At 37.3% G+C, this 15111-nt stretch overlaps 3 protein-coding genes and 1 long non-coding RNA gene across 4 annotated transcripts; 3 read left to right on the plus strand and 1 right to left on the minus strand.

Annotated features, from left to right (window-relative positions):
- The first annotated feature begins 352 nt into the window (after positions 1-352).
- Positions 353-1614, plus strand: LOC125201578 (homeobox prospero protein). Its single transcript, XM_048099751.2, has 2 exons — positions 353-528; positions 995-1614. Exons 1-2 carry the CDS (start codon positions 495-497, stop codon positions 1429-1431), a joined length of 471 nt encoding a protein of 156 aa, XP_047955708.2. The 5' UTR covers positions 353-494; the 3' UTR covers positions 1432-1614.
- A 1024-nt stretch (positions 1615-2638) lies between these two features.
- LOC125195015 (pectinesterase inhibitor-like) lies at positions 2639-6356 on the minus strand. Its single transcript, XM_048093222.2, has 2 exons — positions 6326-6356; positions 2639-3090 (listed from the first exon to the last, which is right to left on the minus strand). Exons 1-2 carry the CDS (start codon positions 6354-6356, stop codon positions 2639-2641), a joined length of 483 nt encoding a protein of 160 aa, XP_047949179.2.
- A 615-nt stretch (positions 6357-6971) lies between these two features.
- LOC125195023 (uncharacterized) lies at positions 6972-7556 on the plus strand. Its single transcript, XM_089065085.1, has one exon. The coding sequence runs from the start codon at positions 6972-6974 to the stop codon at positions 7554-7556; it is 585 nt and encodes a 194-aa protein (XP_088921211.1).
- A 750-nt stretch (positions 7557-8306) lies between these two features.
- LOC125202014 (uncharacterized) lies at positions 8307-10577 on the plus strand. Its single transcript, XR_016135079.1, has 3 exons — positions 8307-8384; positions 9788-9848; positions 10391-10577. It is a non-coding gene; the product is annotated as an uncharacterized LOC125202014 (long non-coding RNA).
- The last annotated feature ends 4534 nt before the right edge of the window (positions 10578-15111 follow it).

The following is a 15111-nucleotide window of genomic DNA, read 5'->3' on the forward strand; positions in this document are numbered from 1 at the left end:
TTTATTGTTGGAATTTCGTTGAAAGAAGACGTCCTGTGAATGAGTATTTATAGAGACTTGTTTTATGTTGTATTTTATACTGCAATAATATCAATCAATTATGGTCAATTGACGTTTATTTTAACGTTCATTTCTCTATTAAAATTTCAAATCAAATGCACCAATAAATTATGTAACCGATTGTGGTGTGGTGGCAACATTAAATTGCTTTAATTTTGCATTATTATTTTCTAAACGCCCATAACTATTGAATATTTAAAATCTTATCCAAAATTTTTGATTATTCAAAATAATGGCCAAAACTCGCTTTTATATAAGTATAGATGTATAGATGAACTTAGTGGATTGATCTGAATTTTACAAAATTTTGTCATTTTCCATTAATTTACCCAAGAAATAAATAAGTATCCGTGTTCTAAACTACCGCAGAAATTGGAGTTGAGAAAGAAATCAAGAATTCAGATACCTAATTTTTCTCCTCAAATCGTTATCAAATGCCTCTGAAACGATTTCAAAAGCCCGACGCAGGTAGAGGATCTTCACAGAACCACTCGCTCTATTTGGCTATTTAAGCTTATGATTTTGAATCTTTCCTGTAACCTTTTGTTGTTTCATCTGCTTTTTCATAAAATTCCTTCTTGAGTGTTTAACCCGGTTGAGGTATTCGCCAAAATGTGGCAATATGCCCTCCATCCGTTCGACAGAATGCCTCACTCAGATTCTGTATAAAATGGATACTATTGCGTTTTCTTTATTTATGACCTCAATTTTAGTTACAAAGCTGTTTATTTTAGTCTGGCATAAAAATTCAGGAACACAAAACATCATTAACCTTTCAAAAACGCCAAATTGAGATCATAAATGGCTACTAATCCCTTTATCTTGTGATGTACTATCAACATATGATTCTATTCGTACAAACTATGAACCCATTTCTTGATTCTTGAAACATTCACAAAGTGGTAATCCAAGATTTCTGCCCATTTTTTTGCAGCGTCCCAAGTAGAGAAATACCTGAAAAAAGTCGGGCTAGGAAAGGAAGACCATCATTTCTGGAAGCAAGTAGGCAAAGCTCTAATAAGCACTTATGCTCTGTTTGGAGCAGTGTGGTTTCTGAACGAGACGTCGCCGTTTGGGTGGTGGACGCTGAAGCCGATGCCAAAGGAGGAGAAGGAGCTGGCTCACCTGTACGAGCGCCGCGAGTTCCCTTACCCAGGCGATGCAGAGGCGATGGAGGAGTTCGTTGCCAAGGGAGGGATGATCGGGACCACCATCGGCCCAAAAGGGATCGTCGAAACGGATAAAGATTCGTACAATTTTCAGAAGGATTTGCAGGACAAGAAGCTGGATCAAGAGGCTATGAAGCTGTGGATGAGGATGAGGAATGAGGTTCTGTCTGAGCTGCAACAGAAAGGATTTGATGTTGAATGAATGCAGCTGGTTTTGGAGCTTTTTTCTATTTGAAATTGTGATGCTTATGTTATTATGTAAGAGATCATTTTCCAACTACAAATAAATAACCAACCATTTGCTGGTTTGGTTGCTGGAGCCACATATATATGGCTGAAAGGGTTGTAAGTTCAATTTTATTATCACTCGTCGACTTTTGGATTCCTTGATTACAAATCTACAGTTACTAATATTTTACCATGGGTAAAAAATCATACTCTCCCTCTCTGTTCCTTGTTTATTGAGGCGTTTCTTTCGGCTCGAAAATTAAGAATAGTGTGTTAAGTGGATGGTGAATAAAGTAAGAGGGATGATTATTTTTTTGCCAAAAATAGAAATAACTCAATTAATTTAAAACTTTCCAAAATAGTAAAATGACTCAATTAACATGGAAGGGAGGGAGTACTCCCTTTTGTAAAATTATACTCCCTCCGTGCCACAAAGATTGTCCCACTTTGACCGGGCACGGATTTTAAGAAATGTAATGGAAAGTGAGTTGAAAAAATTAGTGGAATGTAGGTCCTACTTTTATATATTAGTTTTATAATAAAATGTGAATAAGAATGAGTTAGTGGAATATGAGATCCACTACAGAAAATGGTAAAAAGTGAAATGAGACCAACTTTGTGGGACGGACCGAAATGGAAAAATTGGACAATCTTTGTGGGACGGAGGGAGTACTACTTTTGTTATTTTTGTCCATCCCATAAAAATAAACAACTTCTATTTTTGTATTTTTTCTTCTCGTGAGTCTTATTCGTCACTAATAATATTTCAATCACGTTTTTATCTATCTCCTAATTTACTAATTATACATTAAAACACGTGTCATTCCAAAATGTGTTATTTTTATGGAATACAGGGTATATTATTTCGCTACATTTATATTTTAAAAATATATACGTTTGTCATTAGTATCTCAAAATTTATCATAGTGTGTCATCTTGTCTTGAACTCAGAAATAAATAAAAAAAATTCAACAACAGATAACAGATAATATGATACTAAAGTATTATTATTATTATTATTATTATTGTTATTATTATTATTATTATTATTATTATTATTATTATTATTATTATTATTATTAGTATGTTGTGGTTTAAACTCAAATCAAAATAACGTTGTTTATCGTTGCATACAACATGAATCAGTAATATTATTGTTATTAATTTTATGTATTTTGCCTTTACAAGGCATTAGCAATTATCAGAAGCAATTGAACAAAGGTGTCGGCCTTTCCACTTGCTTCTTTCAGCTTTGCTGGCTCATTTGCTCCAAATTCATCACTGCAAGTACCAACATCGGTTAAAGCAGCTGAGCCTATGGATCGTAGTGTACCAATGTCACGTCTATTTAATAGTGACTCGCACTCCTTGAGGTTCGTTACAGCGCTACTGAAATTCTCGATGCACGTGCTGATAATTTCTTTGTTGCCACTGTTCAATAGTGATTTTACCACATTTATGGAGGCTCGTGTGGCCTCTTCCGCCTTCTTGATTGCAATTGTAGCCAAGCCTCGAGCATCCGCCCCCTTGGATCGAGGATCGGATCTCAAAGTATTGGTACATAAAGTAGGATTGTTTGATTTCACGCAAAAATCGTCAATCAAATCAGCTTGACATTTATTTAACAATGCAACTGCAAGTGCCACAATCATTGTAACTAGGCCTGTCAAAATGGATATCGGATATTGGATACCCGATATCCAAACCCGAACAATTACCCGAAACCCGATTTTTCGGGTTTCGGATCGGGATCGGGTAGTGAAAATTTGGATTATCGGGTATCGGGTTACGCGATACCCGATCGAGTATACCCGAATTATCCGATTTGTTTTTTAAAATTAATAAATTATGGTTTTATTCTAATTAAATGTAATTATCTTTCTTAATTATAGTACATTTTAGTAAATTATTAGCGTAGGTCCCAAAATTCATAATGCCTCCCTCTCCTTCCCCTCTCCTGCTCTTCTCTCTCGCCTACGCCTCCCTCCGCCGCCGCCGCCCGCCGCCGTGTCGTCTCCTCTCCCAGCGCCGCGTGCTCTCCTCCCGGTCGCCGCCCTCCGTTTCTTCTGCCATCCGCGACTGCCAAAGCCATGGAAGACGCCGGAATAGTAGGATCCCGTCACTGCCTCTTTGGCTCTTATTGCCAGTGTATTAAATCCTCAGGTCAAAGCCTTAATTCTAAAACACACTAAAAATGGTGTATTGATTCTAAAAACACAAGAAAATTGGATCTTCATTCTAAATCAGAAGAAAAATGGTGTCTGGATTCTGAACACTAAAGAAAAAGGTGTCTTGATTTTGTATAGTTTAATTTCTTATACATATATTTAATATCCAACTAACAGTAAAAATAATAGTATGTATATGGAAGAGGGTGAGGATTCAACTTTGTATTAAATTTGCCAATCGGGATAAATAAGAATATTAAATAAATTCCTAAAGTTTGTAACTATTTTTTTTAAAAATCAAAATCACAATCGGGACTGGATACCCGATTTTTCGGGACTGGATACCCGAGTCGGGTATCCGGGTATCCGAAATCAAATTCGGATCGGGTATCGGGTATTGATTTTTGAGAATTTCGGGATCGGGTACCCGAAAATTTCGGATCGGGTATCCACGGGTACCCGATTTGACAGGCCTAATTGTAACAACATGAAACATTCTTATACTGCTATTCATTGCTCTTATTTTCTCTCTTTCTTTTCAAGTTCAATTTATGTGTTTTAGTGTGAATTCAATTGATCAATTTATAATAGCGAATATTGTAGAAACCATAAATGTAATTTCCATGAAACAAACTATGAGCAGATATATGTTATATATAGAGAATGCTAAAATTAATAAGGTGTGTCATTCTGAGGCGAATAGGAAGAAGATGTAGGGAAAAGTTAATTATTGTAATTTGCAATAAAATAGTTACAATATTTAGGCCAAATCATATTTTGTATCAGCTAGAGTTATTACTTCCATAAGTTAAGACTAGGGGAAAAAGATGAAATGTGTTGAAAATGTAGAAGAAATTGGATGAAGGAACTTCCATCAATGGAGGATGAAGAAACTGTAAAAATTGGGAAAAAATTTTGATAGAGAAAATAGAGAAGGAAAAGGGGAAATTCATTTATGGACTACATTTTGTAAAGTGTTCTCTACAAATTACAATAAATGCCTTTTATATAGGCTAGGAAAAAGGCTAACACTAACTAATAAAAGGAAAACTAAAATCAACTAATTACATTTGTATTTTCATTTTCAAAAAAAATGAAATTTTTATCGAAGAAATTGGATATTTGATCGTTTATACAATAAAATACATAAATCGATTAAACGTGTGTTAACTGATATTTCTAATCTTTCACTTATGTGTCTACAGTCTAAACCATCAAATTGTGTAATGAAAAACTTGCTCTAGCCTAATTTATGACTATATTTGTAGTAATGAGATAAAACTGAATACAACTATTTCTCAAAACCTTATCAAATAATTTTTCGTATAGTGTTATTAGACAAAGATAAACCACATCTCTAAATTTCATGGAGCTTTCCTTTTATCAAAGTGTAAATACTTCAATAATTTATATATAACCCCATTTTCGAATTGTGTTTGGTTTCAAATCTAATTCTCTCTACCTCCAAAAATAAAAAGTTTTATAATGATATGGATTTCAATGATAATTGATAAAGTAAAAATAATAAAAAGAAAATTGATTAGTTGAAAATGGATCTCATCGTCTCACTAAACAAGAAAGAAATTTTTTAAAATCAAAAGTACAGAAGACAAATAAAAAAGGGAAAGAGTTTTCATTTTTATGGGTCGGCAAGGGTACTATACAATAAATTTCATATATTTATCGCCACATCATCAATCAATCCTGCATGGCATCATTATGTTTTATAATTATTATTTTATAATAAATCTCAATTTATTTATATAATTATATTTCTAGTGTTTTTTTAGTTTCATTAATGATACGTTTTTCTCTCATCAATTATTATCGACTGCATTTCTTGTGCAATCGTTAGATAATATCCTCTTTAGGACTCATTTGATAAAAAAGATGGGATATGAGAAGATATGTAAAATAATATAAGAAATACGAGTTTCATGCCAAGATATGCAAAGATATGATATTTTTTCGTTGTTGTTTGATTGAAAAGAAATTATCTAAATTTGTATAGTATATTATATAACTTGACAAATTGGTGGTTACATAAACATGGTTAAAGTTATAATTATGGTAAGGTTGGGTTGGGCTCTTGTCATATATTGGGTTTTGAGTTAAGCTTAACTATGATATCAAACAATTAGAAATGTCCATATATAATTCTCTATCTTGATATTACTAGCTTATCAAACATGCTTAATAATATATTTGGTTAACATACAACTTCGTAAAACCTAGATTTTTTTTTATAAGAATGAACTATAAAAATGGTCCATGGACTATGGGTTTATCTCGCCTATAGTCATTGGATTTTAAAAATATCGCAAGACATCCCTAGACTAAGGGTTAATCTCGAAAAAAATATATTGATATTTAAAATTTAATTTTATAAAATTAAATTTAATATTAAAATAAAGAAACAAAGTGAAGGATGACAAAAGGGAACAAGAATGATAATTTTGAAATAATATCAGATTTAGTACATAACTGAAATAATATCAGATTTAAAATGTTAAAAGTGTAAAAAGACCAAATTGCCCAAACCCCCCCAACCATATCATCCAAAGGGTATTTTCGACCGAAAACAGTTAAAAATGACAATTTTCCAGATAAACCCTTAGTCCAGGTATGTCTCCAGGGACTATGTGGGAGATAAACCCATAGTCAAAAGACCATTTTTGTATTTCACTCTTTTTATAAAACCTACAATTCGTATTATAGCAAAGTTAATCATAAGTTTGTTAAACATGGATCAAGATTTTGATAAAGAAAAACATTGCATTGTAAATGATGGCTAGAATCCTTATTGTGTTGTACAGATATTGAATAATTGATACACGATATTGTCCTTTGTTATTGCCCGGTGGTAGAACGGCTCATTCCCGCTTTGAATGTCGCTTCTAGTGGTATAGCTTCTTTACACGAAGGGTGATATTGTTTTGAATGTCGCTTCCAGTGGTATAGCTTCTTTATTATTGCCCGGTGGTAGAACGGCTCATTCCCGCTTTAAAATTCCTATCAATGTGAATGAAGATTCGATGTGCAATATAAAACCAGGGAGTGCACTTGCTGAGCTCACTTTGAGAGCTAAACTTATTATATGGGATGAAGCTCCAATGATCCATAAACATCGTATAGAAGCCGTGGATAGGAGTTTCAGATATATTATGTGTGGATGTAATGAGTTTAGTATGGACCAACCTTTTGGTGGAAAAACTGTAGTTTTTTGTGGTGACTTTAGACAATTTTACCAGTTATTCCTAATGGTACCAGGCAAGATGTTGTCAATGCTACCGTTAACTCTTCTTATCTTTGGAGGAGTTGTACAGTTTTGAGGTTGACAAAAAACATGAGACTATTGAGTGTTCAATATGGTGATGAAGCCTCCAAGGTAGAGGCTCTTTCCTCTTGGGTTGCCTCTATTGGAGATGGGGTTATTGGTGGTCCAAATGATGGCGAAGTATCTATTCATCTTCCTTCTGACATTGTTTTGTCTAATTCTGGAGATCCTCTTAGAACCATTATTTCCAACATATATCCTTCGTATATGAATCCCCATGAGTTAAGTAATTCTTTGCATGGTCATGCAATACTTGCTCCTACTTTAGAGGTAGTTGATGAAGTTAATCAATTCATGATTTCATTGGATCAGTCTCAAGGTCGAGTTTATTTGAGCTCTGATAGTATATCAAACTCTGATTTGACATCAAATGGCTTTGTTGAGATTCATACAGTTGAATTTTTGAATAATTTGAAATGTTCAGTTACTCCTAATCATGAATTGTTGCTGAAAGTTGGTACTTCAGTGATGTTGTTAAGGAACATAGACCCTTCTAATGGTTTGTGTAATGGCACCCGATTGATTATTACACGTTTAGGTGACTATGTTTGGGAGGGACAAGTATTGGCTTGTAACATCTTGGGTCTTCCCTAGCTTTTTAGTTGATCTTGAAAGGAGGTCGAATGAGTATCTGAATTTTTTCGTTTAATCTTCATTCCTTATTAACATTCAAAGGAGTATTAGATGTTTACGATAAATCGTTTAATCTTCATTCCTTATTAACATTCAAAGGAGTATTAGATGTTTACGATAAATCGATAAAAGTCGTAATTTGTGTTTAGAAATTAGCATACCACTAAAGTATTAATTACTAAATTTTTTGATTTAAATTCAAGAAATAAAGTATAGTAGAAATAAAAGGATTTATTTCTTGTGGGCCTAATTTAAAAAGAAAGAGTCCACTGTCTCAAAACCCAAATCACTAAAATAATTTGTTCTTTGGAGCCCAAAGAGCCCATGTCAAATCTCTTTGCATAAATTGCTGATAGCTCCCCTCCACCTCTTTCTCCTTGATTACTCTCCTCCCATTCAAGCCACGTAGCATTCCTCCACCTCCTGCTTGATCCACTCCGCCACTTCCTGCTTGATTACTTTCCTTCCCCTCAAGGCACGTAGTTGTAGCTGCCTGATTACTCTCCTTCCCCTCAAGCACGTAGCTGCTTGATTACACTCCACCTCCTGCACATAATTCACAATCACTTTCTGCAAACTGCAAGCAAAAACAGAGAGCCGAGAGGAAGGAAGAGAAGTAGAAGAGCTCTTGTTTCCAATACCAACCATTCACGACAGAAATCGAGAGTTCGAAGGGGCTGCTTAATTCTCTTCCAATTAGCATCTCAAATCATAGAGACGAGTCTGCCAAGTCCAAGGAAACTACTCCTCTTATTCTCACAATTTCACAATTCAATATCGTGTTTTGAGGTATAAAACCCTTTTGATCATGGTTATACATAGCATATCATCCACCACTCTCACACAAGTAATTCAATCAATAACAATCAACAATGAACCGAACACAACGAATTGAACACCCCTCTGTAACTGTAACTAAATGAACTACGAAAAGAACATAATTTGAGTGCGAGAACTTATCTTGCGGGGGCGTTTCGGGGCTGGTTCGGGTGTGATCGAGTTGAGTTCAGGGTTGTTTTGAATGGTTCGGGGGCTAGGTTGTTTCGAACTCAGTAGGGGCTGCTGGATACCGATTCGGGGCTGTCCGAACAGCAAGCGTATGACGGAGGGGCGTGCAGAGGAGGCATATCAGCACAGCAACGGCATTGCTCTCCCAGCGACGCCGACGGAGTTCGGGAGGCAGCAAGAGCGGCATCCTGGATAGAGAGAGAGACGGAGGGATTGACATCGCGCCACCGTGAGAGCAGCAGCTGCGGCGGCACGGTGGTGTGAGCAGCGGCGAGAGAGGAAGAGGGAGTGGGGGGGAGAAAGAGAGAGAGAAGAGAGGGAGATGGAGAGAAGAAGAGAAGAGGAGCGCCGCCGGAGGCGGTGACGGACGGCGCGCTGGGGCGTGATGGCCGCGGCAGTACCTGGTAGTGAGAAGTGGGAGCTTCTCTCACATCAAATTAGGATTTGGGTGTGAATGGTGAGGGAGATGAAGTGGGTGTGGGTACTCATTTGTGTGTTATTTTGCAGTTTAGATCACCTCATACCTTTCCTACATCATCCCCTACTCCACCCCTCACAAACATAAATAGTGGGCCCACCATCATATTTTATGTTTGTGAGGAGTGGAGTAGGGGATGGTGTAAGAAAGGTATGAGGTGATCTTCACTGGTTATTTTGATTGGTTGGTCTAGGAAATACTAATTCATTTGACTAATTGAATGGAAAAGTTTAAATCCGGGCCCAACTCCTTTTAATAAATTTGGGGGCTGCAGTTAATATACCAAGGAGGTCCAGTTTCAAAAATTTAATTATTTGGGTTCAAAATAAAAGGAAGTCTTGGCCCAATTTTGAAATCTGAATTTATTGGGAGGGATTTAATATTAAATCTTAGCCTAAGTTTTAAATTAAGCTTTAATTAGTATTTATATATATAGTTCCTTCTAACGTGTAGCTAAGCTAAAATAATTGATCTTTGGGTTTGTTAGAGTTTTGCGGGAGTAAAATTCATAGTAAAGTATGGAGTTCCAAATTAGTCGAAGCAGGAATAGTGAAAGGAGTATTAAATAATATATGAGTTTCAAAAGTTTTAAAGGATGAGCGAAAAATGCGAGGGCTTAATTAGGAGGCATGCATTCCTATTAAAATTTAAAAATTTCTTGAAGTCTGATTAGTATTTTATATTATATTGTATTGTCTTGAAAAAGGTTATCTCCGCAAGTTAAGGTCGGAACGAGAAAATCAAGTTAAGGAAATTAAACGAACGAGGTGAACTATTCTATCCTACATACTAATGTGGATGAAAAATATGAAAATATGAACTTATGTTTGTTGTTCATGCAAATGATGTTGTCTTGCCATAAATGATTTGTTTTATGTGTATGAAGCCTATCTGTTTGGTTGGAACGTAAGAATCGAATTCGGGTCCGAGTGAAGGTGGTGTCCCTACTCGGATTAGTGTACACATGTGACTGTTGGAAGGTGGCCACCTTCCACGGCACAAAGATGATATAGTGGAGGCCATTGGGAGGTGGCCACCTCCCCGGCTGGAGAAAGATGTAGGTGACCGTGGGAGAGCACCATCTCCATGGCACTTGGTGTTCAGATATGGCAGAAGTACAAAAAGAACTTAGACTGATCAGTTGAACTTTAGCTCACAAAGAATTTAGTAAGCTCGGGCCTTTTAAGACAAAACCCTCGAGTGTTACTGTGATGGCATGACAATATTTTCATTTTTTGTATGTATATTTCGGCAATGTGTTCACTGAGTATTTTTATACTCAGCCCTGCATATATTTCTAAATGTGCAGGTTGAGCAGTGACGGTGGAGAATGCTGAGCAGAGTTATGATTTTCCTTTTATTTTAAGTAGAGGCTCTCGGCGGTGCATGTCCCCATACATGTGACCGTGTTCGTTCTGTTGCGTACTAAGGTTCTAGATGACATCGACTGTTACTCTGATAATTATTTATTAAAATGTAAGATTTTCATTCAAGTTCTGGTGATTAAAAGTTGGTTTGAAACTATTTTTCCCCATACTTCTAAGTATATATTCAGTCATTGTTTTATCCCCTTTCCGTTCCCCTCTTCTTATTTCCCACCTGTAATACCCGCACCCTTACTTTTCTTTTCCCTCGCCATTTTAATATCGAACTAAGGATGTGAAGTTCCCCGTTCATGAAGAATTAATGAAACTCGAGCTTTTGTTGTGAATTTTTTTTTTTAAAAACTTTTAGTTACAAGTAAAAGCTAAGTAATCATTTGAACTAAGAAATTGGAAATTTACATTGTAGAATATCATGAATTTTCGAATAGCGTTACATAGGCAATAAAATGAACAACTAAAAAGATAAAATGTGCATGGAACAAATGGCATCGGGCCTCTTCTTCCGGGCCGAAAGTCGCGGCCCATATCTGATCGGCCACCGGGCCCAGGGCAGCGAGCCCACTCTCCGAGGCAACTAAGTGGCAGCCAAAATTGTTTCTTCCTCCTACAAGATAAAAACAAGTGTTAATTGCAAAGAAACAAGGGAAACTAAGGAGCTACTATTAGGAGAAAAGAAACAACCCTACTTTGATAATAGGAGACCAAAAATTCACCAAAGAGGGCAAGTCAAATTCTTTAATCCTTCACACCATATGGCAGCACCTGAAATGTTTATGTACCGGTCACTAGGTGACCATATGAGAACAAGATGAAGTAAACAGCCAAGTACCTAGTACTACAAATAACATAAATGCATAGTCCTTACCTCCTTAGTATACCACCAATTTCTGTTAAAGCTACTGCAAGAATCAAAGAAAAGGGAGATTTGATGCAGGAAAATAACAAAGAATTACAACAGCCCCAATTAAGGCTACACGAGTACACATCTCTGCCTATATAAGCCACACCACATACCACAACACTACTCTTTCCTCATATTAGAGTGGTAAGTTGAGAGTGAGAAGGAGCAAGAAAGGCTATTGTGAGCTTAAGGTTTAGGAATCTCCTTCCAACAACAGCAAGGAGGGCAGCCAACAAGTAAAAAGGAAATCACCAAACCAAGGTAAACACCTCAACACCCCAACACCTTATCTTGCATCATGTTTAGAACAATCACAACATAGTTCAAGAACTTAGTAGCACAAGTGTTAACTACACTAAATCCAGAATCATAACAAGTAGTGTAAGGAAAACCATAGTCTGCCTCATAAGGCCAAAATCAGTAGCTATTATGCGGGACTCCACCGGGACAAACAATTTCAAGAACTTAAAATCTCACAAGCTGCTGCCTAAGCCTTTTCACCAATAATATGCTAAAAGATGAAAGAAATCTAGGACAAGAACATATGTTTATCAAATGCAAATACCCCAGCAACGAACACAAATAAGATTTTCCCTTTCCAGCCATCAAAACATCACCAAATAAGCTCAGAACCGAACGAGTAAATGAGGAGAAATAGATTGGAATAAAAGAATTAGAACTTAGCTTAGGCCGAAGAGCTGTTCGGCAACGACGGAGCTCCGGAAAGTCGATTACGGAGGAGGCGCTGCCGGAGCAGCAGCGTGAAATGGCGATGGCGTTGACGCCGTCGAAGGGACGTCGAGAGTGGGCCAGAGTCGCTGCTCACCGGAGAACTCGACGGAAAGAACGAAGCGGCGTGACAGCCACGTGCACCCCTGCACGGCGGCTCCGCCTTGAGGACCAGCTGACCGATCGACGCAGCGGGACGAGGCCGCTAGACCGCGAGCTTCGAGGCGACGCCTCAGCCCCACCGGTGAATTCGCTCCGCCGTGACTCCACCACGAAAGAGAAGATATCAGTGTGGTGACCGAGAGTTGAGATGGAGGAGACGAAGCCGGCGAATCACCGAGAAAAGAAGAGGGAAGAAGCCGTTGCTGTGTTTTCTAAATTAGAGATTTAAGAATGTGAAATTAGGGAAAATTGGAAAAGTTGTGTGAAACGGAGAGAGAGGACGGGACCGGTGATGCTCCGGCGATGCAGAGAAACGGCGATTTCGCCGGAGAAAAGAGAGGCGTGAGGGAGAGGCGCCGCTTTTTCTCTTCCGAAGTTAAGGATTTTGATTTGGGGGAATTTTGTTTTGAGAAATGAATATAGAAGAAGAAGACCGATGGATATGAGAAACTTGTTGGGCCTCTCTATTAAAAATAAATATGGACTTAGGAAATATTAGAAATGGGCTGCCTTGTTTTTAGAAGTTAATTATGGGGTTGGGCCACCAACTAAAATAAAAGCATAGGCTAAGAATTTAATTAAATCATGGGCTCTCCTATGTCGTTGATTAATTAATTATTGGTCCGCTAAATATTTCCACGAAGCTAAGTTAAATTTCCGGACCTTAATTTAAGAGCACGAATAAATACTTTTTGTTTCAGAATTTTATGCGCTAAACGATGAATAGACCTCGAGTCTATTTTAGTGCTTGAACAAAATATATAGGAGGTAACGCTCTTTCGTTAAACGAATAATTGGTAGACCTCCACACCAAACTAAATCGCAAGATTTATTTAGTGCTCAAGGACTTCTCATGAATTAAGGAAAAGGAATAAAACGATCATGCACTTAGGATGCATTCATGTTTAAGCTTAATGGATATTTCAAAAATCTAATTAAGTATCATTTTATTTCCTAAAGGGACGTCTTCGAACGTCATCTAAGACCAAGTTAAGGAAATTTCGGAAGGAGCTTTAGCTTTTGAGGTGGGCATTTCTTTCAAAAATGTGATTTCAGTATGAAAATGTGAATCTTTGCTCAAGTATGTTGTCATGCCATGTTTTGTTTTATGATTACCTATCTGCTTGGCCATGCCAATTTAAGTTAAATCGAATTCGGGTCCCAGTAGGGCCGCAAACCCTACTCGGACTAGTGTACACATAAGGGGACCGTGAGCTAACAAAGGAGTTGGCCGGTCCAGTGACCGTCGTGGAATGTGGCCACATTCCCGGTTCACATCAGTTTCAGATATGGTATATCTATGTTATGTGATTGCGCAATCAAATCTTTACTAAAGGAAAAGTATTTTAGTGACTCGGGTCTTTTAAGTAAAACCCCGTGATCACTCAACTGTGGCATTGACAATTAAAGATAGAACTATTTTTGGCAATGTGCCCACTGAGTATATCAAATACTCAGCCCTGCATGTTATTTTCAAATGTGCAGGTTGAACGTGGACGAGCAGGCGAAGGTGTTGGGACAAGCATTTTAAATAAGTAGTTAGGTAGCCCAAAGTAGCATGTCTTCATACGTGCTATTTTGTCTTGGACTCTTCCGCTGCAAATCTAGAGTTATGTGCTAGAAAGCTATGAACTTAGTCTTGATACTCTGAACACGTTTTGACTATGTACCCATATGCCTTTGATACTATTGATTTAAGTGATTTCATCCTTTTTATTGTTGTCCCTTGATTACTGAGAATTGTTTAGTCGCGAAATAGCTACGCTCACTAGCACTAGGGAGTTGTGGTCGTGACAGAGTGGTATCAGAGCACCGTTCTTTCGCTCTGGACCCAAGAACCTTCTTTCAAGCCTTAGTCTAGAATGATAGCACTAGGCTAGAACATGACTTAAATGGAAAGTTAAAGGACCCAACACCTCGACTCGTCACGTTCAACCACAGCAAAGGAGGTAAATACCTATGTTCTTAAAATTTTCTAAAGGAATATTTTTTTTTTAGTCATGCAAAAACTACGCAACTTTTTTTTAAGGAAATGTATCTTGCATGAAACTTTATGAGTTGCTTTTGACATTAAGTGTAATGTGCTATGCATGATCAACTATGTGATCTTTGAGCTTATGGTGATGGAGTTAATAACTCATAGCTGGGACTACGCATGCGAACATAGAATGCCTAAGAAGGACGTTAGACTAAACGCTCTTGAACAGTGTTGTAAGTTGATGACTTCCTTACCGCTTTTCTAAGCGATAAAATGAACAAGTATATGCAAGTTAGGGCAAACCCCTAATTTTGTTTTAAGAATGAGGAAATATAGATGAATGTGTCTAAAAGTGGACCCCACACCTTTTCCTCTACCCTATCTCTTGACGAGACCACGATCCATGATGTTGTAATTGGAACAATTCCAAATTTACAAGAATGAACCTAACAATTTATAAATAACCCATCTATTCTTAGATGGTAACGATCACACGAGATACGAGAAACTACCTACGGCACATGGGTGTCTGTTGAACGTTTTAAATGATGTGAACAACATGAAGTTCCCTTTGTCTTCATGATCTCAATCATAACCAAAATGAGCGTACCCTCGATCCAGTTAAGGAGGTGTATCCTTACACGAAAAGATATCGTACCTACGATCTAATTAAGTGATCCAGTCTTGCGTAGCAAATCAAGGAGGCTACGCGATTTAGAAACAATGCTTATAGCACGCTGTGAAGCACGATGGAGAGTGCAATGTTTTACGAGAATGACCGTCCTGACTTATCGAGAACATTATGAAAATATGACCTTCAACGACAGTTATTAGTAGTAACACCAGGAATCCTAGCTTGGAATGTATGGTTTCCT

Source organism: Salvia hispanica, chromosome 2 (genome assembly GCF_029641045.1).
Source record: "Salvia hispanica isolate PSC_SH4W2 chromosome 2, Shi_PSC_v1, whole genome shotgun sequence".
Taxonomy (NCBI): Eukaryota; Viridiplantae; Streptophyta; class Magnoliopsida; order Lamiales; family Lamiaceae; genus Salvia; species Salvia hispanica.

What these genes read in the sequence shown, in the direction of transcription:
- LOC125201578 (XM_048099751.2), top strand. Translation starts at nt 495, where the DNA reads ATGCCTCTGAAACGATTTCAAAAGCCCGACGCAG. An exon ending in ATTTCAAAAGCCCGACGCAG is followed by an intron (nt 529 to 994) that starts GTAGAGGATCTT and finishes ATTTTTTTGCAG; the next exon opens with CGTCCCAAGTAGAGAAATAC.
- LOC125195015 (XM_048093222.2), bottom strand. Translation starts at nt 6,356, where the DNA reads ATGATTAACTTTGCTATAATACGAATTGTAG. An exon ending in TGCTATAATACGAATTGTAG is followed by an intron (nt 3,091 to 6,325) that starts GTTTTATAAAAA and finishes TGGCACTTGCAG; the next exon opens with TTGCATTGTTAAATAAATGT.
- LOC125195023 (XM_089065085.1), top strand. Translation starts at nt 6,972, where the DNA reads ATGAGACTATTGAGTGTTCAATATGGTGATGAAGCCTCCAAGGTAGAG.